General features: G+C 31.7%; 1 protein-coding gene across 3 annotated transcripts in view; it reads left to right on the plus strand.

Moving 5' to 3' along the window:
* LOC115888292 (neurogenic protein mastermind) overlaps positions 1-20311 on the plus strand; it is a 206404-nt gene that overhangs the window by 173656 nt on the left and 12437 nt on the right. For all 3 annotated transcript variants that reach the window (XM_030907968.1, XM_030907969.1, XM_030907970.1), the window contains 2 exons: positions 1249-1428; positions 1856-2143. In XM_030907968.1, coding sequence (XP_030763828.1) covers positions 1249-1428; positions 1856-2143 — 468 coding nt within the window. The remainder of the gene's footprint in view (positions 1-1248; positions 1429-1855; positions 2144-20311) is intronic.

A 20311-nucleotide genomic window follows, 5' to 3' on the forward strand; every position in this document is an offset into this window, starting at 1 on the left:
AAACAAGAAGTTTTTTTTTATTTATTAATATATTATACTATAAAAATTTGAAATTAAATTCTCGTTTAATATAATTTTTATTCCAATAAATACTTTGTCAACTTATCATTCCATACATTATTTTGATCAAATTTCTATAAAATTAGAATGCATTTTTCACAAATACTATCGTAAAATAGCATTTAAAACTAGTAATAAACCAGGACATCTACTTAATATGAAAGAGAATATTTTACTGTTTCACCGCTCAGGTGTTCACGGTCTCTCATGTAATGATTATAATGTTAACAAGAGTGAAAGACCACTCGAGACTCATTGAAAACTATAAAAACACAGATACAACCAGCACTCTGTCTCAATTTGCGAACCATATCTCCATTCAGAATCTGGAAGTTAGTGAAATAAATTAGTGGTTTTAGTTAGCGTAAAAGTTTGTTCCTCTAATTTCAATGTAAGTTTTCAGAACGTCAAAATTAGTGGTAATTTTCAGTAGTAGCTTTATTCAGAACCTCGCAATTAATGGAATAAATTATTAGTGGTTTCAATTACACTTTATACTTTTTAGTTTACGATCATCACAATTTTTAAAAAACAATCAAAATTAATAGAATATCCTAGCAACAGCTTGTGTCTTGTGTTAGTCAGTTGTATCCATAGAGAAAGCCTAATATTTAGCTTATAAAACAATGAACTTTTGATTTATAACCACAATTTCTTTTGATGGAAGATAATCAAAGGCCAAAATGACATTTCTCGCAAATTTTGAAGTATTAGTGGAAAAATTAAAAGTTTGATAACTTTTTCTACTAATTGAAAATGTCTACCACTAATTTGACGTTCTGAATGCTTACATTTAAGATTAATTTACCATCCGTCTATAGAAATTGTGGTTAGAATTGAAAAGTTTATTGTTTTATAAGCTAAATATAAGCTTAATAAAAGCTTTTATATATATATATTAGTTTTTATAAATAATATTTTAGATTTGTACATTCAATGGATAAAACTGACTACCCCTGCTGCTAGAATATTCTATTAATTTTAATTGTATTTTAGATATTATGAATGATCGTAAACTCCTAAGTATAAAGTATAATTGAAACCACTAATTTCGAGGAAATTGTGAATGATGGCCGAATAGCCGAAACCAGTCAATACTAAACAATAGTAGTTTGACATTTTCATTGATCACATTTAATTTAGAAATATTAATTTAGTGCTTAATTTAATTTTTAATTACTCTTCCAGAACCAAATGGGACTAAACTTTAATCCGGCCAATAGAGGTCCCAGCGCCAGGTCTCCATATTCCCAGGACTTCCAATTCCAAGGCGACTATGGCAGTAGCAATCCTAACCCCAGCAGCTTCCACAAGAACGGTTCCAGTTTTCCGCAACCGGACATGATCAAACAGGAAATGATCTTCCAGGTAAGGAATTTCTGTTTTTGCTTATCAGATCTTCCGTGAATTTTACCCAATGTTCTACTATGAACTTTTTTGCCTGTGTCTGCTCTGGTGAGTTTCTCTACCATTCTAGAGATTTGTTGGCCACTCATCGTTTTCCGGCCATTCTCATGATTGCTTTTGCAGCGCCGCAGAAGGGTTCTGGGCTTATGAATTACGTTATTTCTATGTTGAATACAATACATAGTTGTATTGAAAAATAGTAATTTAGTTTTTTTTTGGTTGTTTACTAATTTCAATTTTACAAATAACAAAGTTAAACTTGTCAACTTGCAAGAGGAAAAAGAAAAGCATAGAAAATTCACATCAAAGAATTGACATATTTTGTTAAACGTTTTTGATCGTAGATTTAAGCATATTATATAATATAATACTTTCTGTATTTTTGAAGGGCAACGATTTCAACGACATGAAAAGGAAAGCAGCTCCACCTACCAGCGGCATGTACACGAAACAGCAACAGTACTCGCCATATGGCAGTCCAGGCCAAAGCGGAAGCCCGGGCTACCTCAATTCCGGACGCGGAAACGGACCCAATTCCGGTCCTTTTGGAGGGGGTACTCCGCCCAGGCCACCCTCAGGTCCTGGAGGCAATCAACAGGGTCCTGGAGGTACTTCGGTCCAGATAAATCAAGCGCAGCAGTTGAATATCAGTCAGCAGAATCATGGGCATATACAGGTCAGTAAAGTTATTGTGATTGAATTTGTACAGTCGCGTATAGTCGCTGCCAAGAATAAATCTTGATTTGCATGCGTCTGTTATCCGTTGATACGATGGTACGACGGTGCTCTGATTGGTCATAGCGTTTTCGTCGCCATTTTTCATTCGTAAATTTTTTACTCCAGCTCGTCATCGGAGAAAGATCGTACGATAACAGGCGTTTTGGCACTTTTTTGACAAATTTAATCTAACCTTAATAAAAATATAATAGTACAAGAGCTAACAACGTCGATAAAACGAGAATTTTAAGAAAGCTGGTTCTTTAATGTATCTTTTGCTATGCTCTCCTGACCAAAATGCGGGCCGTCTGGCTGCTGGTAGACTACGGTTCACTACTGCGCATCACATACTGTACAGGGTTTGATGATTTGTGTTTGATTTCTCGTTTATGAATAACGATGAGAGATACGATGTTGCGATTTTCACATTACTTTGCTGTTTTTTTATGAAACTAAATATTCTACACATATGTTTGTTAGAGAGCTATGTTTAATAGAGAACGAATTTGTGTTGAGCAGATGTTGAATACAGATATGATGCGCAGTAGTGAACGCGACGTCTACCGGCAGCCAGACGGTCCGCACTCTGTTCAGGAGAACATAACAAAAGATATATTAAAGAACCAGCTTTCTTAAAATTCTCTCTCGAAAACTTTGCTAGCAAAACAGCGAAATCGTTATGGAAATGAAAATATAAAATGACACCGATCACAAGCAAATCAATGAAAATGCAATAAATTTAAAACCTGCGTAATTTTCAAACCAATCGAAGTCATTAAATTCAACTAATAAAATTTGTTTCGTATCATCGTATCGTCGGATAAAGGATGCATGAAAATCCAGCTTAATTCAAATCTGAATTAACGACATTTGTACAAAGTTCACTGACGGTAAAAAGTACTCCCATTGCATGGGCCGGATGTAACACAATTTGATGGTTTAATGCTGGTGATTTAGAATTGATATTTATGCATAATAAGGAACAAAACTCTTTTGGGTATTCTGATTCTTTTAATTTTATATAATAATATTAATAAATTATTGAAACAATTTTTTCGACATCGATTGTCTTTCCCCAGCCCTCTTTATCTTTGTCTTAGTCATTAAAATCCAGACAACTGATTTAGAATAACTGGTCCAGTATATGTACAAATGTCGACATTCAGTACAAATTTATTAGGCATGTTAGTTCTTAAGAAACTTGAGAACAATGAAAGAATTTCAAGAAACTGTGCAATATTAAAATATATTTATGCAGGGTCGGGTAGTCTGAACTGTATTCCGAAAACTTCGGCAGCATATTCTGTAGATAAAAATAAGTAAAAAAGTTCGTATAAATGTATGTCCTAAAATGCATAGTTTTGGAGATACAGGGTGTAAAAGTTTCATTTTTATTTCGATTTCGATTTTTTCCAAATAATTTTTGAAGTAACGTCAATATTTAGATGAAAACTGGTGTCTGAGAGTTTTTTGGCATGAGAAACTTGATTTTGATGTCACTATGACCCCTATTTGTAGGGGCACCACCTACCTGCGTTTTAACTGTTTTGAAGAGTAACAACTTTTCGTCCGTACCTGTATAAAACTACTGTGTGAAAAAATATACATTTTCGTGATTTTTTAAGTAAAAAATGTCTCTTGATAAAAATCGCTACAAACTACCATTCGCAAGATATTTAGAACGAAAATAATCAATACATATCATTATTGCCAAAAAATAAACATGTCGAGTAGTAATGTTGAGAAGTGGTAGCTATTTGACTGAAATAATAAATTTCGGAACTTTTTTCGAAATTTTTCTTCGAAAAAATGATCGAATTACTCTTCAAATCAGTTAAAAATATGTAGGTGGCGCTCTCTATAAGTAGGAGTCATATTGACATCACAATCAAATTCCTCATCAAAAAACTCCTAGACACCAATTTTTATTCAAATATTGACGTTGCTTTAGAAATTATTCGGAAAAAATCGAAATAAAAATGAAACTTCTACACCTTGTATCTCCGAAACTAAGCATTTTAGGACACACATATATACGAACTTTTTTACTTATTTTTATCAGCAGAATATGCTGCCGAAGTTTCCGGAATACAGTTCGGACCATCCTGTATAAAGAAGTATTTATTAATTTACAACTGATATTTAGTAATAACAGAGTTTCGAACAGTTGCTACTTTCAAAAAATAACAGTGCTCTTACAGGGATAACTCACGATGTGCTCGCCGCGTAACGAAAACGTGTTAGAGAGATAATTTTATTTTTGGTTTCTGTTTATATACAATCATCTTAGAAAATCTACCTCTCTAAGCTGTAAATAAAATACAGGACTTTTCTTTTTCCTCCTCTAAATTACACGAGTGTCCTAAGTGACATATAGAACTTTTCTTTTTCGTTCCCGAACTTGTTCCTATACCAGGAAAGAGACTTTCCAGGTATTTTCAGCTACGCGCCTCCAAATCCCTTTCCAATAAATAACAATTCCCTAGTTAAAGGGGGCTCGGGCGGTGGCGGATATGAGCCGAGCCGGGGTGCTTTCCGGCGCCCCGTCTATAAATCAGTCCACTTCCATTATGTCCGCTGGCGTAAAGCCACCCCCAGCGGGGGCCGTTGGAGACAGAGGCACGTGGGCCGTTATGGAGCGCAAGGGAGCCTGGGGGGTTGGAAGGCAGGGTCGACGTAGGCTGGGCGTGACGTAGTTGGCAGTGGCGTTTAGATGAGGAAGTTGTGCAAAAACTGTCTATTATGTATGGAATAGACAATTATAACATTAATTTAGATAGAGTGGAAATCAATATATCATTTTTACTCAGCTTACAGAATAAAAAGTATTTATTTCTAGTTTCGACAATAATAGCCTTCGTTTCTTGAAAAGAATTCTAGGTTTTGAGCCACTTTGACAAAAATCCATATTATTAGCCGACCATACCAACAGGTATGGTAGGCTATTAAGATCAGCAAAAAAAAGTTTTTTTTAATTTCACTCAAAATGAGTTATTTGGGTCATAAATGACCTAAATACAAAATATTTTCATGGTGTCTGTCTGTCTGTCCGTCTGTCTGTAACACGATAACTCAAAAACCGCTAAACCGATTTTAACCAAATTTGGCACAAAAATACTGTGGCACCCGAGAATCTGGCCATTAGTTTTTGGTGGGGTTGGGGGGTTGGTAAGGGGGTATGGGAGGGGGTTAAAAATTAAAAAAAATTGTAACTCCAAAATTACAGTAGTTAGTTTAGTTTAGTTAGTTAGTTTAGTTTTATTTATTAGTAATAACATACAAGAAAAGTATTTTTACAAGTCAAAAAAAATATATATATATAAAATGATAAAAATTGATAAAAATTTAGTTTCTACAGTTTTTTTATTGTTTTTACATTGCATCATTAATACACAAATTTGATAAAATAAAATTTATACAATTAAACAATAGAAAATCATTAAAACCTTAAAATTAAAACAAATATGTATGTCAAATATATGTTATAAATGAACAGATACAACACACAAACACTAACAAATGAAATCACAGACTAAAGCTGGAACTGAAGTACTCCTCAAAAGAAAAAAATGCATTAATCATAAGGTAGTTTCTGATTTCTGTTTTGTACTGATTAAAATTAAGAGCCTTAATTCTAGCTGGTACCAGGTTATAAAACTTTATGCTCAAATATCTTGAACCATTCTTGGATCTCTCAAGCCGGCAAAAGTCCGGTACAAGATTGCTATTATTTCTTGTTGGGTAGCTGTGAAAATATTCATGTGACCTGTATAGATCAAGATTTTGCTTGACGAACAACAAACACTGCATAATGTACACACAGGGCAAAGTTAAAATCTTAAATTTTTTAAATAAATTACGACAATCCTCCCTGTAACCCACCCCTGCAATAATACGCACGCACTTCCTCTGCTGCGCAAAAACCTTATTGACATGACAAGAATGACCCCAGCAAAGAATAGCATAAGTCAGATGGGAATGAAAGTTGCCATGATATACTGTGAGAAGAGTTTCTCTTGAGGTTATCTGCACAAGATTTCTAAACAGGAAAAGTTCTTTTGATAATTTTTTTGACAGGTTGACAAGGTGGTTCTCCCAGGTCAGTCCTGTGTCTAAGTGCACCCCAAGAAACTTGGCTTCTGTTGCACAATGATGAAGTACAGGGTGATCAAAATTAATATTGTTTCTTAGAGTAAAGTTCATACTTTGCGATTTAGAGTGATTTAAAGATAGACGGTTAGCTAGAAACCATTGATTTAGGTTTTCTAGTGAAGTGTGATAATCAAGATTGTCAATCTCTAAGGGGTGGTAACTTATGTAAAAGGTTGTGTCATCGGCAAACAAAACAGTGTTGACTCCCCCTCCCTGGCAGTATGCTAGGTCGTTTATATAAATAAGGAACAAGATGGGGCCTAATACAGATCCCTGAGGTACACCATACTTCAGGGGTTGTTTTTCTGAGTTGCATTGGTTGAAATGAACATATTGACACGGTCAGAGAGATATGACTTTAGTAATTGAACAGCATCGTCCTGAAAGTTGTAGGATATTAATTTTTTTAACAATATGATGTGCGTAACACAGTCAAAAGCTTTGGTAAGGTCTAAAAATGATGCAAGAGTATCAAGCCACCTCTCAAACCCTTCCAATATACCACTGGTAAACCTGTCAATCGCTAATGTTGTGGTTTTGTTTTTTCGAAAACCAAATTGATTAATGGCGAATAGTTTATTAAACTCAAAATGTTCATTGATTTGATTCTTTAGAATACGTTCATAAACCTTAGATAAAATTGGCAGCAAAGATATGGGGCGATAGTTGTTACAGTCATCAACTGAACCCTTATTTTTAAAGAGGGGAACCACCTTTGCAGTCTTGAAAACCTTAGGAAATATATTGCAAGCTATAGATTGGTTTATTAATAGCGCTAAAGGCCGAACTAATATATTTTTTATTCTTTTAATAATTTTTGTGTTTATTCCATCTGGATCCTTGCTATTACTATTTTTTAAATCAGATATAGCCATATCGACGTCATTAAAGCTAACTGGCCGGAAATTAAAGGGCAGGATGTCTCTCAATGGTATGGAATTCAGGTAATCCTCAAAACACCGCTGAGAACCGCTAAGCCCCTCTAAGACATTCTCTGCAGTAGAACAGAAGAAGTTATTAAAATCAGTTGAGTTAAGTTTCAAATTGGAGTCAGAGGTGACATTTTTCCTATTATTGTTAACAAGTTTCCACATAGCCTGTTGAGGGTTACTGGACTCCCTTATAAACTCATCATTCGCTTTAATTTTAGCTAACCTAACACATCTTTTGTAACTCCTTCTGTATTCAGTTATGGTATTTTTAGGCATGGCAACAGGATCCCTCCTATTCAAAATTATCATAAATTGCAGTCTACTACGCATTTCCTTCAGATCATCATTGAACCAGTTTAATTTTTTAGTAGAATTTTTTCTGTTGATTAATTTTGATTTTTCAGGAAAAGAAATATTTATAAAATTTTTCAACATGTCAACTAGCATTTTGAATTTTAAGTCAATATCCAAATTATCATCAGTAATGAAATCAAAATTACAGCCAAGCATACTTTGGCATAATTTGGAGAGACCGTCCTCTGTTATTGGCCTATAACATATTCTGGTTTGAGAGATCATAAAAGAATAATTTGTTTCAAAGAAAATACCCTTATGGTCTGAAATATGAGTAAGATCTACCGGTTTTGTAACACCATCAATGTTGTAACACCATCACAGTAGCTAGCGAAACGCGGTTTTCAATTTAAGATTAGGAATAATATAATAATTTGCAACAAAAATTGTAATAACATCAAAATCAGTTAATGTTGCAGTTTTTGAGATAATTGAAACTTTCGAACTGAACTTTTTATTAACATATTTTAGTATGGGCGGCTATACGTGCCTCCCGGCGCCAATTTTTTATTTTTCGTATGTTTATCCACAAATTGTTTTTCTGATTACATTTGTAGGACTAATTTTAAATATTATAAATTCTTCCATTGAACTAGAGTAGTGCAAGCGTTACCGAAAATTGATGCAGTTACACCGAGCACAGCCATTTGAATTTTTTTCTACTGTCAATAATATAAGAAAAAACCTTGTAATAAACTTAGAAATTCATAATTTAGAGTATCTTTCTTCTTAAAACTAAAAAAAAATATTTCTTGATATTACAGGACTGGTATAGAAATCAGTACCACTCCCTGCCAATAAAGGGCTATTTCCAAAAGAAGGGCAGATATGGGAAAGATGATTTTTAATACCTGCATTAGTGATTTTAATTTTATTAAATTAAAAGCGGAACTCCGTGGAACTCATTACTATATCTCATTATGAAAACAAAATTATAAAAAAATAAACTCAAAATAGTGTGTATAAAATATATTTTATCTACATTCAAAATAGTTCAGATTTATTATATTGATGTTATTTAATTGTACTACATGTCTGTAGCTATTATATTGTCCATAATGATAATTAATTTTCAAATGGCTGTGCTGGGTGTAAATGACAACCAAATTTGACCTTTAGAAAATTAAAAAAAATTTTAAATATTTTATTTTTTCAAAAACGGTTAATGTTAGATATAGGGGTGTTTAATACAGGTGTGTTTAATATCAAAATTCATAAAATTTTACAGATAATTTAAATATGCAATAAAAAATGAAGGTACCCCTTTAAATTAAAAATGTTGCTGTCAACTTCCGGTATTTCCGAAAGTGCCGCCATATTGAAACTATTTTTAGTCGATAGATCTCGTTGTGAAACAATGATGTGCAAAAAATCTCCCATCTAGATATAGTAGTTAGAAAGAAACTTCTAAGTTAGTCTAGAAACTTATAATGCACGTTTAGCCTGTGACACCCTGTATATTTTGTTTATATGTAGGCTGTGAAATTATTTAGTGTTTAGTTTTTTTTAATTCTCCAATGTGTTCCCTCCAAGCTTTTTTTAAAACGAAAAAGGAAAATCAAGTGAACCGTGATAGTTTTTGAACCGTTAAATGAAAATACTGGGACTTGTGTAATACGTGTAAATTAAAATTATCATAAGACTTTAATTTTTCATTCAAACTTAAGAAAAACTTTAAAAATTAAGCATTCTACCAGGGCATCCTAGCCATGGGACAGATTGAAAGTCGAGATCACACGCTTTTAAATCACTGATATTAGAAATGTCGTGATAGCCTGCATTCGCTAAAGCCATGGAACAGTATGAAAGCCGTGATCACTTCACTGTTTTAAATTCCTGATATTAAAAAATCACGGTATTAATTAACAGTGTGATTTAAAAATCACGGTATCCATCGTCCCTGGTAAAAATTATTATGGTAATCGCAAAAAACCAAACCAAACCAATTTCCGATGCACGTGATCAACTTTGAGCGACAAGCGATGGCGACAACTCTGCCAGATTGTGATGGATTTATGGGATTAATTTTAATGTAAAATTGGGAAACAATATATTTATTATATCATTTTTTTAAAGATTTTTACGTTTTATTTTTAATTTAATAATTAATTGATATGTTTGTTTTATAGCTTATTTTACTTATTACATTTTGGCCATGTGACCAACATAGCAATAATAAAATATGGTTTAAACAAATTTTTGCAGCTTTAATCTAAATAAAATATCTGTTAGAATTATTTGCTCTATAAAGTAAAAGGAAGAGCTGCTCAGGTATCTTAAATTATTATACAACAAATTTAAATATTTTTGCCAGAATTTCATTTACTCAGGTTTATAGGCTTAATTTCGATATGATTGATGACGTGCATCGGAAAATGTTTTGCGATTACCGTATAAAAATATACTTTAGAAAAATGTATGTTTCAGATTAGGAAATTCTTCCCGTTTCCGAACTGCTCCCTTTTCTTTAATACTATAATCGGTCGCACTTTTCACTAAGTATGATCTCCTTATGAACAGAATTGTAAGATTATTCTTATTGATATATAAATATAACAACGTAATATATGTATAAAATTATGAAAACAGGAAATTTCTTGCTGCTGAATGGAATAGAAACGACCATGTTTAGCGGGAAGGGGGATTGTTCGTTTACGTCATTATTATATCTGAGTGGGCTTCGGGGAAAGAGACTTAATTGATTATGAATCGAATCAGGTCGTTTGCTGACGAATATAGTTAGAAAATAATTAATGGAAGAGTTGATGTTGTTAGAGCAGGAAAATTTCAATTTCTCTTGGGGTGGAGCTTTTACTGAATGTACTTATGGACTCTATATTATTTATGAGTGATTTATGTATACCGAATGCGTCTCAAAGTGGCTCACCCCTATAACTTTTTTATTTTTTTTCAGAAATAAAAACGGATTTGGTATGTTAGTATATGACATAAATTAGCACACATTTTGATCACTTCCTGTTTCATCGGAAATGACTACAACTTTTGATTTTTAAAAGGCACCCTCAGTATATTTCTACTTTATTGGATAGAAAATGACACTCTGAATAGAATGACATCATATGCCATCTTTTGACATTTTCGCATATGGTTTATTTGAAATTGTAAAATGCGGTTCATAACAACAATTTGACTCGTAATGCCAAATATGTGGTACGAAATTATTCGTAAAAAATGCTTTTCCTAAATATGCTAATGAGCCAACTTTGTTCCATTTGAAAAAATTGAGATATGATTAAATATACGATTTGGACATTTTTTAACCGGCCAGGATAACAAACGAAAAACATTAGACGACCAAATCTATTTTTCCAAGGCTCCTTTATTAAAAATTAGTGTTTTTGACACAGTATATACTAGTAGTGGGAACTATCGAATGAATACTATCGAAACATTCGATAGTTGCATTTCATTCGAATAATTCGATAGCTAGTAAGAAAACATTCGTCGAAAACTATTCGAATAAAAATATCGAATAGATGCGTCATCTGCCTTGAAATATATTAATTCGGCAGCAAAAACCATTCATTTATAAAATTCATTCATTTGTAAAATTCATTTATTCGTCAGGATCGATTATAATAAAATATAAACTGGATTTTAGTTGTCGCCCGGCGACATAGGTTTCTTTCCTAGAAACCCGACAGCGGTCGGCGGTCGGTGGCAATGGTATGAAAAAAGCCGGCATCTTTGATTTTGAGTCAGATAAAGATAAGGACACATTATTTTTTTTATTGAGGTGCTAGTATTTACACAGAAAATACATTATGAACGGCGCTGTTGTCGTATATTCGTAATAGTTGGTATTAGCAAAGAATATTATTCTTGGGTATTATAGTTAGTTAGGGATAGTATGACCTGTGGTATGACTATATATTTTGCATTTTTTTATTAATATGCTATTGTTACACTGCAATAATACTTTTTATTTTGGATCTTGGAAAATTATTTTTAATGTTTTTAAGGAAAACTGGTTTAATAAATAATAATAACAGTAATAATTTGTTATACCTATTAACACCAAAATTTAAAATTATTTAATATAAACATTTTTTTAAGTAGTAGCAAAATATAAACAACAAATTAGAAGTCAAAATTATTTATATTAGATCCTATTTAAAAATAATATAGTCTCTAAATTTTTTGGCAACGTTGGTTTATTAAATAATAATAATTACAAAACTAATTTGTTATATTAACAACAAATTTTAAAATCATGAAATATAAACATTTATTAATTTTCTAAGCATGTAGTGTAATAGAAGAAAAATATAAATAAAAAATTAAAAATCAAAATTATATATGTTTATTACTTTTTATTATTTGTACTAGTATTTAAAAATAATATTTGCTTTTACTGGCATTTACTTTAAAAAATAAATGAAATATTTCTTCGCAAAAATCTACATGTAAGAGAATTAGCATAAACAAAATACAAATATCGTTAACTTTTTTTTAAATTGGCACGTGTAAAACTTTAATCAATCAATTTAATTTTCTCATCCCAAAATTTGAGTTCGATAACCATTTACTTAACCACATTACCACATTACTTAAATATGATTATTAAGTTCAACTAATTCATATTACTAAAACATCTAAAATACAAATACATATGTATTTTTAAAATTAATTGTAAGTTCACCTCATCTCTCTTAAAAATTGTTACTTCTCAAAATTTCCCATTAAAAAAATAGACCATATACCGTATAAAATTAAATAATTGAAAGATCGGAAAATCACACAAATTTTCGGAAAAATTTTGACCACCTGCACACGTACACAATCGTCAATTTAAAAAAAAAACACTACTACTTTAGTATTTTAAATATTTTAATAAACGCAAAAATAGCACAGTATTTAGAAGGCAAGTTATAAAAATTTGGAAGAACTAATAATGCACTGACGCAGACAAAAATCAAACGAATACTAAATTTCATTTATCTAAAGCATTCGATAGTCGTGGTTTAACGATAACCATTTAGTCGCACGACGAGATTGTCACATATGCTTTAGTATACAAATGAATGAATGATTTTATTCGAATGAAACCATTCGATAGTTGAAATCATTCATTCAGTAACCATTCGATAGTCTAATTCATTCGATAGTTCCCATCGCTAGTATATACAGGAAGTGACCAAAATCAATTGAATACATCTATCAATCGTAATTTGTGTCATATACTAACATACTAAATGTCGTTTTTTTTTATCTGAAAAAAATAAAAAAAGTTGAGCCACTTTTGAGACACACCCGGTATAAGTCAAATAATTGAAATGAAATACAGGGTAACTGCTTTCGAAAAAGCTCTGTCAGGTTATTGATTTTTGATTTTGTGTGGGGTTGGTTTCGATTTTTTAATTTTTTTTTTGGTTTTTGATTTTGAAATGTGAGGGCAATGGTAACGCACATTTTGACAACATACAGGGTGATTTAAACATATTTTTAAACTAAAGTTGTTATTTTTAAATTGATTATACGTTATTTTAACTCATGGTTTATATGTCATTTATTATCAAATAAAATAAAAAAAAATGGCGCCCATACTAAAATATGTTAATAAAAAGTTAGTAGGCAGTTCTTTTAGTTTCAAAGTAAAGGAATTTTTCCAATTTGTTTATCTCAAAAACTGCGACTTTGACTGATTTTGATGTTATTACAAATTTTGTTGCAAATATTATTCCTAATCTTAAATTGAAAACCGCACTTCGCTAGCTACTGTAATTTTGGAGTTACGATTTTTAAAATTTTTAACTCCCTCCCATACCCCCTTACCAACACCCCACCCCCACCAAAAACTAATGGCCAGATTCTCGGGTGCCACAGTATTTTGTGCCAAATTTGGTTAAAATCGGTTTAGCGGTTTTTGAGTTATCGTGTTACAGACGGACAGACACCATGAAAATATTTTGTATTTAGGTCATTTATGACCCAAATAACTCATTTTGAGTGAAATTAAAAAAACTTTTTTTTGCCGATCTTAATAGCCTACCATACCTATTGGTATGGTCGGCTAAAAATATCGAGAGTACCAAAGTTAAAAATCAAAAATAGTAGTTTCCGATTAAGCAGTATGTGACCGACAATAATTAAATACGTAAATCAAACCTGATGTTTGTCATATAGTAACATATCGAATATCGTTTATTTGTCTGAAAAAAAAGTTATAGGGGTGAGCCACTTTTGAAAAACATTCGGTATAATGATTTTAACGCACCGTAATATTTTAACTCGTAAATATTTTGCGAACTTTAAAAGTTTTGGAACCTCTCTACACTATACTGGATTTTTGCCTTTGTAAACCTGGTTAGCCGATCTTCCATTTCAATTTGGGACCATATTGATCCGGACCCTATCTCGTAAACCAAATTTGGCCGAGCCCGATCTGGATATTTGCCATTTCCAGTATCGAACCCGCCGAGTCATCGGTTATAGTTGCCCGCGGCGATTACAGAGGTGGCTTTGATTTATCGCCCTACATTAGGCCCTATGATAAATATGTCAATTTATCCCGACGGCTTATCGTCCGAGAGGGCGCCGTTGTTCCCTTAAAAATTGAAACTGTCGAAGATTTAGAGCCCTTGTTAATGTTTTTTTGCTCGGCAGGATTTTTTGTCGGTTTTTAGTTCTTTAGCGTCTATACAAGGTGGTTGAAATTGTAATCGGGAAACTTCTTTTCCCTTTCTTACAACATATTCTGCAGATATAAATAATTAAAAATGTTCGTATAAAGCCATGTTCTAAAATGCTTCGGTTTTGATATACATGGTGTAGAAGTTTCATTTTTATTTCGCTTTTTTCTAAACAATTTCTGAATTAATGTCCATATTTGGATGAAGATTGATGCCTGGGTGTTTTTTGACATCAGAAATTCGATTTTGATTTCAGTACGGGCTAATTCTAAATGTACGGGCGCAAGTTACATATTTTTTACCTGTTTTGAAATGTAATAACTTTTCTTCCGTACCTGTATTACACTACTAAATGAAGAAATATACATTTCCGCCGTTTTTTCTATGCAAAAAGGTCTCTTGTAGAGATGAGCGATATTTCACGAACTGTGATTTTTTCACTGATATTTAAAAATCACATCACGATCGTTACTTTTTTTGCGAAGAAAGCGTGAATTGATATGTGATTTTCACACTATGCAAACGAGCAAAAAGTCGACAGACTTGTTTATCCGTTAAGTATTTAGTATAACATAAACCAAATGAAAATACCGATACCGATTACCATTGCCGGCCGCCTCGCTTTCGTTTAATATCGTTTTTTTTTTAACTATAAACGGTGATGGTACATTTTAGGTACGTCGTCAATCTTGAAGTTATTGATGTAAATTTGATATTAATATATTCTACAATTAATGTTTTAACGTTTTAAGTACGGATCGTACGAATACTCGGCTAAATCTTTGAGATTTGAGATCACTGCAATAAAATTATTTATTTTTTGAGGTGAGAAAAACAATTATTCTTAAATAAACAAAACAAACCCGCGACTTTGTAACCCGGCATGTAGCCGCTAATAAATGCAACTTGACTAAATAATACTGGATAAATGAAAAAACCCAAATTTTTTGTCGCAAATCTAAAAAAAGTATAAATAAACACGTGAGTATTACGCCTTAACTGGGAACGGGGCAACGGGGACGGAGCGAAAACACTTGTTATTATTATTGAAACTGTGATCACATCACGTTTAAAAATCACTGATATTAAAAAATCACAGTAACAAATATCAGTGTGATTAAAAAATCACGATATCGCTCATCTCTAGTCTCTTGGTAAAAATCGTTACGAGTAATGGTTCTCAAGATATTTGGAATCGAAATAATCAAATAATCTATACGTGTCATCATTGACAAATATTAAACATGTTGACTATAATAGGTAGTTATTGGCTGAAATCATAAATGTGGAAATTATTTTGTGCCAAAAATTCATCAGAAACTGTTTTAGAATTTCTTTTTTCTGGAAAAACTTATGATTAATTTTAATTTTTTTTCAAATTAAAAATTTTAGTCAACAACTATCTAGTTACTACTACTACTGGTCTACTATCGACTACTATCTAGTCAACAAACATGTTGACTAGATAGAAAGAGACACATCACATTTATTTATTTTTTGTCAATGAGGACATGATAATTTCTATTCCAAATATCTTGAGAACGTTTGTTCGATTTTTACCAACAGACCTTTTTTACGTAAAAAAACAGCGGAAATGTATATTTTTTACAGTTAATACAAGTATGGACAAAAAATTATGACCCTTCAAAACCGTTTAAAAACATAGGTGGCGCACCCTACATGTAGGAGTAATTTTGACATCGAAATCAAATTTTTCATGTGAAAAATCACACCAATTTTCATTCAAATATCGACGTTAGTTAGGTTAGGTTGAAATTATTATTTTAAAAATTCCACTTACAACCTGTATTTTCGAAACGAAGCATTTTAGGACATAAATTTATACAAACTTTTTTACTTATTTTTATTTTTATAATATGTTACCGAATACAAGTCGGACCACCCTGTATTATTAAAGATTTAATAAATATCCATTAAATATAATGCTAAAGAAAACTTTCTGCAAACCCAGAGCAAGGCAGCTATAACTGACGTTGCCATTTATGTACTGTTATATTGAGAGAACTGATTGTTGCAGGAAACGATCAGCGATTTTTTTTAAAGGGTAGGTAATTCATTAAAAATCTCATTTTCGAAAAAAAAGTGGAACTGCCTGGTTATTGCAGCCACCCCTTCAATTGATCTGCTTCGATCATGGCCGGATAATAAGAAAAATGTTCCTAATAATCAATATTTTTTAAAATTTATATTTAATACGAAATCCACAAAAATCAGATAATATACAGGGTGGTCCGAACTGTATTCCGGAAACTTCAGCAGCATATTCTGCAGATAAAAATATATAAAAAAGTTCGTATAAATGTATGTCCTAAAATGCTTAGTTTCGGAGATACAGGGTGTAGAAGTTTCATTTTTATTTCCATTTTTCCCAAATAATTTCTGAAGTAACGTCAATATTTGGATGAAAATTGGTGTCTGGAAGTGTCTGGTAAAAAAGCTCTCTTGGTAAAAATCGCTACGAGTAATGGTTCTCGAGATATTTGGAATCGAAATTACCAATACCTGTTATCATTGACATAAATTAAACATTTTGACTAAATAGTTATTAGACTAAATTCATAAATTTGAAATGTTTTTGTGCCAAAAGTTCAACAGAAACTGTTTTATCATCATTTTTTCGAAGAAAAATTTATGATTAGTTTAAAAAAGTTCCCGAATTCTCATTTCAGTCAAATACCTACTATACTCAACATGTTTATTTTTAGTCAATAATGACATGTATTGACTATTTCCATTGTAAATATCTTGTGAACGGTTGCTCATAGCGATTTTTACCAAGAGACATTTTTTACGTAGAAAATCACGGAAATGTACATTTCTTCACTAAGTAGTTTTATACAGGTACGGACAAAAAGTTATTACCCTTCAAAACATTTAAAACACATGTAGGTAGCGCCCCCTACAAATAGGAATCCTGTTGACATCAAAATCAAATTTCTCATGCCAAAAAACTCCCAGACACCAATTTTCATCGAAATATTTTCGTTACTTCAGAAATTATTTGGAAAAAATCGAAATAAAAATGAAACTTCTACACCCTGTATTTCCGAAACTAAGCATTTTAGGACATACATTTATACGAACTTTTTTACTTATTTTTATCTACAGAATATGCTGCCAAAGTTTCCGGAATACAATTCGGACCACCCTGTATCATTTTCATCTAGTATCTATTTTTAAAAAGTTTACTTTTGTGTACCTTTTTTATGAGAATATTGTTTTTAGCATACCGGTATTCTATTTATTATTTTTAATGTCGGTGGATACCCTCATGATTTCCGATGATTCTCTTTAGTATCAAAAAATCGAAGGTAAATAATATATTGCAATAAATAGAATTAGGCGAGGTTAGGTAACTAGAAATAGAATTTTTATTATCATCTCGTGACCCTTTTAGCTGAAGGAACTATGTCAAGGCGTTAATTAGAACGTCATAGTCGAAGCTCAGCTTCTTTCTTCTAGCGTAAACGTAGGAAGGAACTAGAATATTCTATTAAAAGCTGAAAGAAATTAGACTGTCGTCGTATATATAAATGCAGAATATAACATTATTTTTCAAAATTAAAAAAATGTATATATGAGGAGCCAACCAACTTTCTAGATGCATTTTATCCATTTTTTCGAATTTTGGCAAACAAAGAAAAACTGCCACGCTTTTTACAAGAAACTTACCGAAAAACTAGTATACTTGTTAAAATCATAAAAATAGTACACCTACATGTGAAAAATCTAGTTTTGATTATATCTGAAAAAAATTGAAAAAAGCTGTTGACTATCCTTTAGACGTGAAATTTCTCTCTATTTTTCTGCTACCACTGTCCATATCCCCAACTACAGGTTCCCCAGTCGTAGTTCCATTCATTATTTTAAGTAGCATTATTCAAAAAATAGAGAAGTTGTAGTACAAAAAAAACTCATCTTGCAATGCCCAACAAACAGCAGTATGTGCACAGCACACAAGGACATACTTATTCTGTTTGTTTGTCTACATCCAATGGATATAAAGTACATAGTCAGTCTAAGGTATTTTTAATTCGAATGGGATAAAATGTATTTAAAACGTCGTTTCTGGTATCATATTGTAACTCTGTATATGTAGCTTGCGATGCCACCATTGGTTGAAAATCTTAAAAAAATGGACAAAATGCATTTAGTTGTCATTCAAAAGTCCTTTCGAATTTAAAAAATAGCATATTTTTTGGACGGTCTAAACCAGTGATGGCGAACCTTTTGAGCTCGTTGTGTCAAAATTTTGAAAAATCAAAACATAATTTTCGTGGCCTCACACATCACAAAAGTAAAGACCAGTAGAGACTTAAAAAAAATAGAAAAATTATTATTTTTTTTATAAGTTAATTATTTGCTTAATGCCATTTAAAATACAAAAACCAAAATTATGAAACCAATGATTTACATTTAGAGACTTGTTTTCCATATTTTTATAGAATTATAAATTATGACGAATTGTAGGATTTGGCGAACTACTAACACGCATGTCATCGCTATCCCTGGTCTAAACCTTAGAGTAATAATTATTCTGTGGTAATAATGTGATCTCTCGGAAACCGGTGTATCGAAGTAGCTGGGCCGTTGCCATAGAAGTAATAAAATGGCACAGTACCATCCTTTGAATAAAAAGATTAAGGAAGGAGTCTAATGCTATCCATGTATTCATGCATGGTAGACGGAGAGAGGGCCTAGGGTGGGGATCCTTGACGATTGACGATTCATTTGACACATTTGAATTTGATTTGAAATTTTGTGGATTTGTCAGTCTTTACTGAGCTTATTTTATGTTATTTATTATTTATTCTACTACTGATAGTTGTATAAAGGTATTAAATCTAAATGGAAATTGTGGCAGTACTTAAATTAACAGTGACACTATTGCGATTTGTCGAAAAACACTGTAAAATGGTTGTGCAGCGTGCGGTAGATCTCGGTAAAAAATCGACTGAAATAATGGAATAACTTTTCGCTGGTAAGTGACTGTATATTATACATACGTGTAGCAAACCAATCATTTATGAAATTCACTTAAATTAACTAATTATATAGTTTTTCTTGCATTTTTGCTTTTATTCATTACTTGTCAAGGATTAGATGTCAAAGAATTTAAATACGTCAATTTGACTTACCTGCTTCAGTAGCGTATCGGATGTTTGTGTTAATAAATAATTATTATAACTTATCTATTTTTATTAGAATTATATATTTTTATAACAATTTTAATAACTACCAACATTCATTCACAACGTAAAATAAAACAACAAATTATTGAGTCTACCCCACGTCTACCCTACATCATAGTTTTACACTTTTTAAATAAAATTAGAATGGCATTGATAAACCGGAATTTAAGTCGGCCATATTTGAGTCCCATCGCGGTGGATCTAAGATTTTTGATATGCTCCTTCCTTAATCTTTTTATTCAAAGGTACCATAATTTATAAATCTGCATCTTTATACCATAGTAAATATTTACATAGATGATAGAGGATGCCATAGTAATGTCTTACTACTTCTTACTTCTTTCATTATAATCGAAATGCTGTGTCCTTGACTAATATCAAACGAAACAAAGATGAAAAATAATATTACTATTACTTTTCAGTTTTAGTGTTTTTTTTTCGGTGTTAGAATCCCAACTAACATTCTTTGTTTTATAATGGTAATGGTTACGTTTCGATAACCTACTTAATAAAACCTAAGACCCTATCAATTGTTCGTGAAACGTTTTCGTTACCCTTATAACACCCCTATAGCACTTAATTGGAGAATCTTATAAAGGTAACGGTGACCAAATTTTAGTGCCTTATAAAACCTTTAACGTGACCTTTACTCTCCATTTATTGGTAACTAAGATGTTGTCTTTACCTTTATAAACCATAAATAGGTTTTATAGCGGCAAGGAATACATTTGCGTTACCGCTTTAAAACCTTTATATTCCTTATAGTGTTGTTAATCAAAACAAAATGTTAACATCAAAATAAAAAACGCCCCTTATAAGTTCA

This window comes from Sitophilus oryzae, unplaced genomic scaffold, assembly GCF_002938485.1.
Source record: "Sitophilus oryzae breed Bouriz unplaced genomic scaffold, Soryzae_2.0 scaffold_706_pilon_pilon, whole genome shotgun sequence".
Lineage (NCBI taxonomy): Eukaryota > Metazoa > Arthropoda > Insecta > Coleoptera > Curculionidae > Sitophilus > Sitophilus oryzae.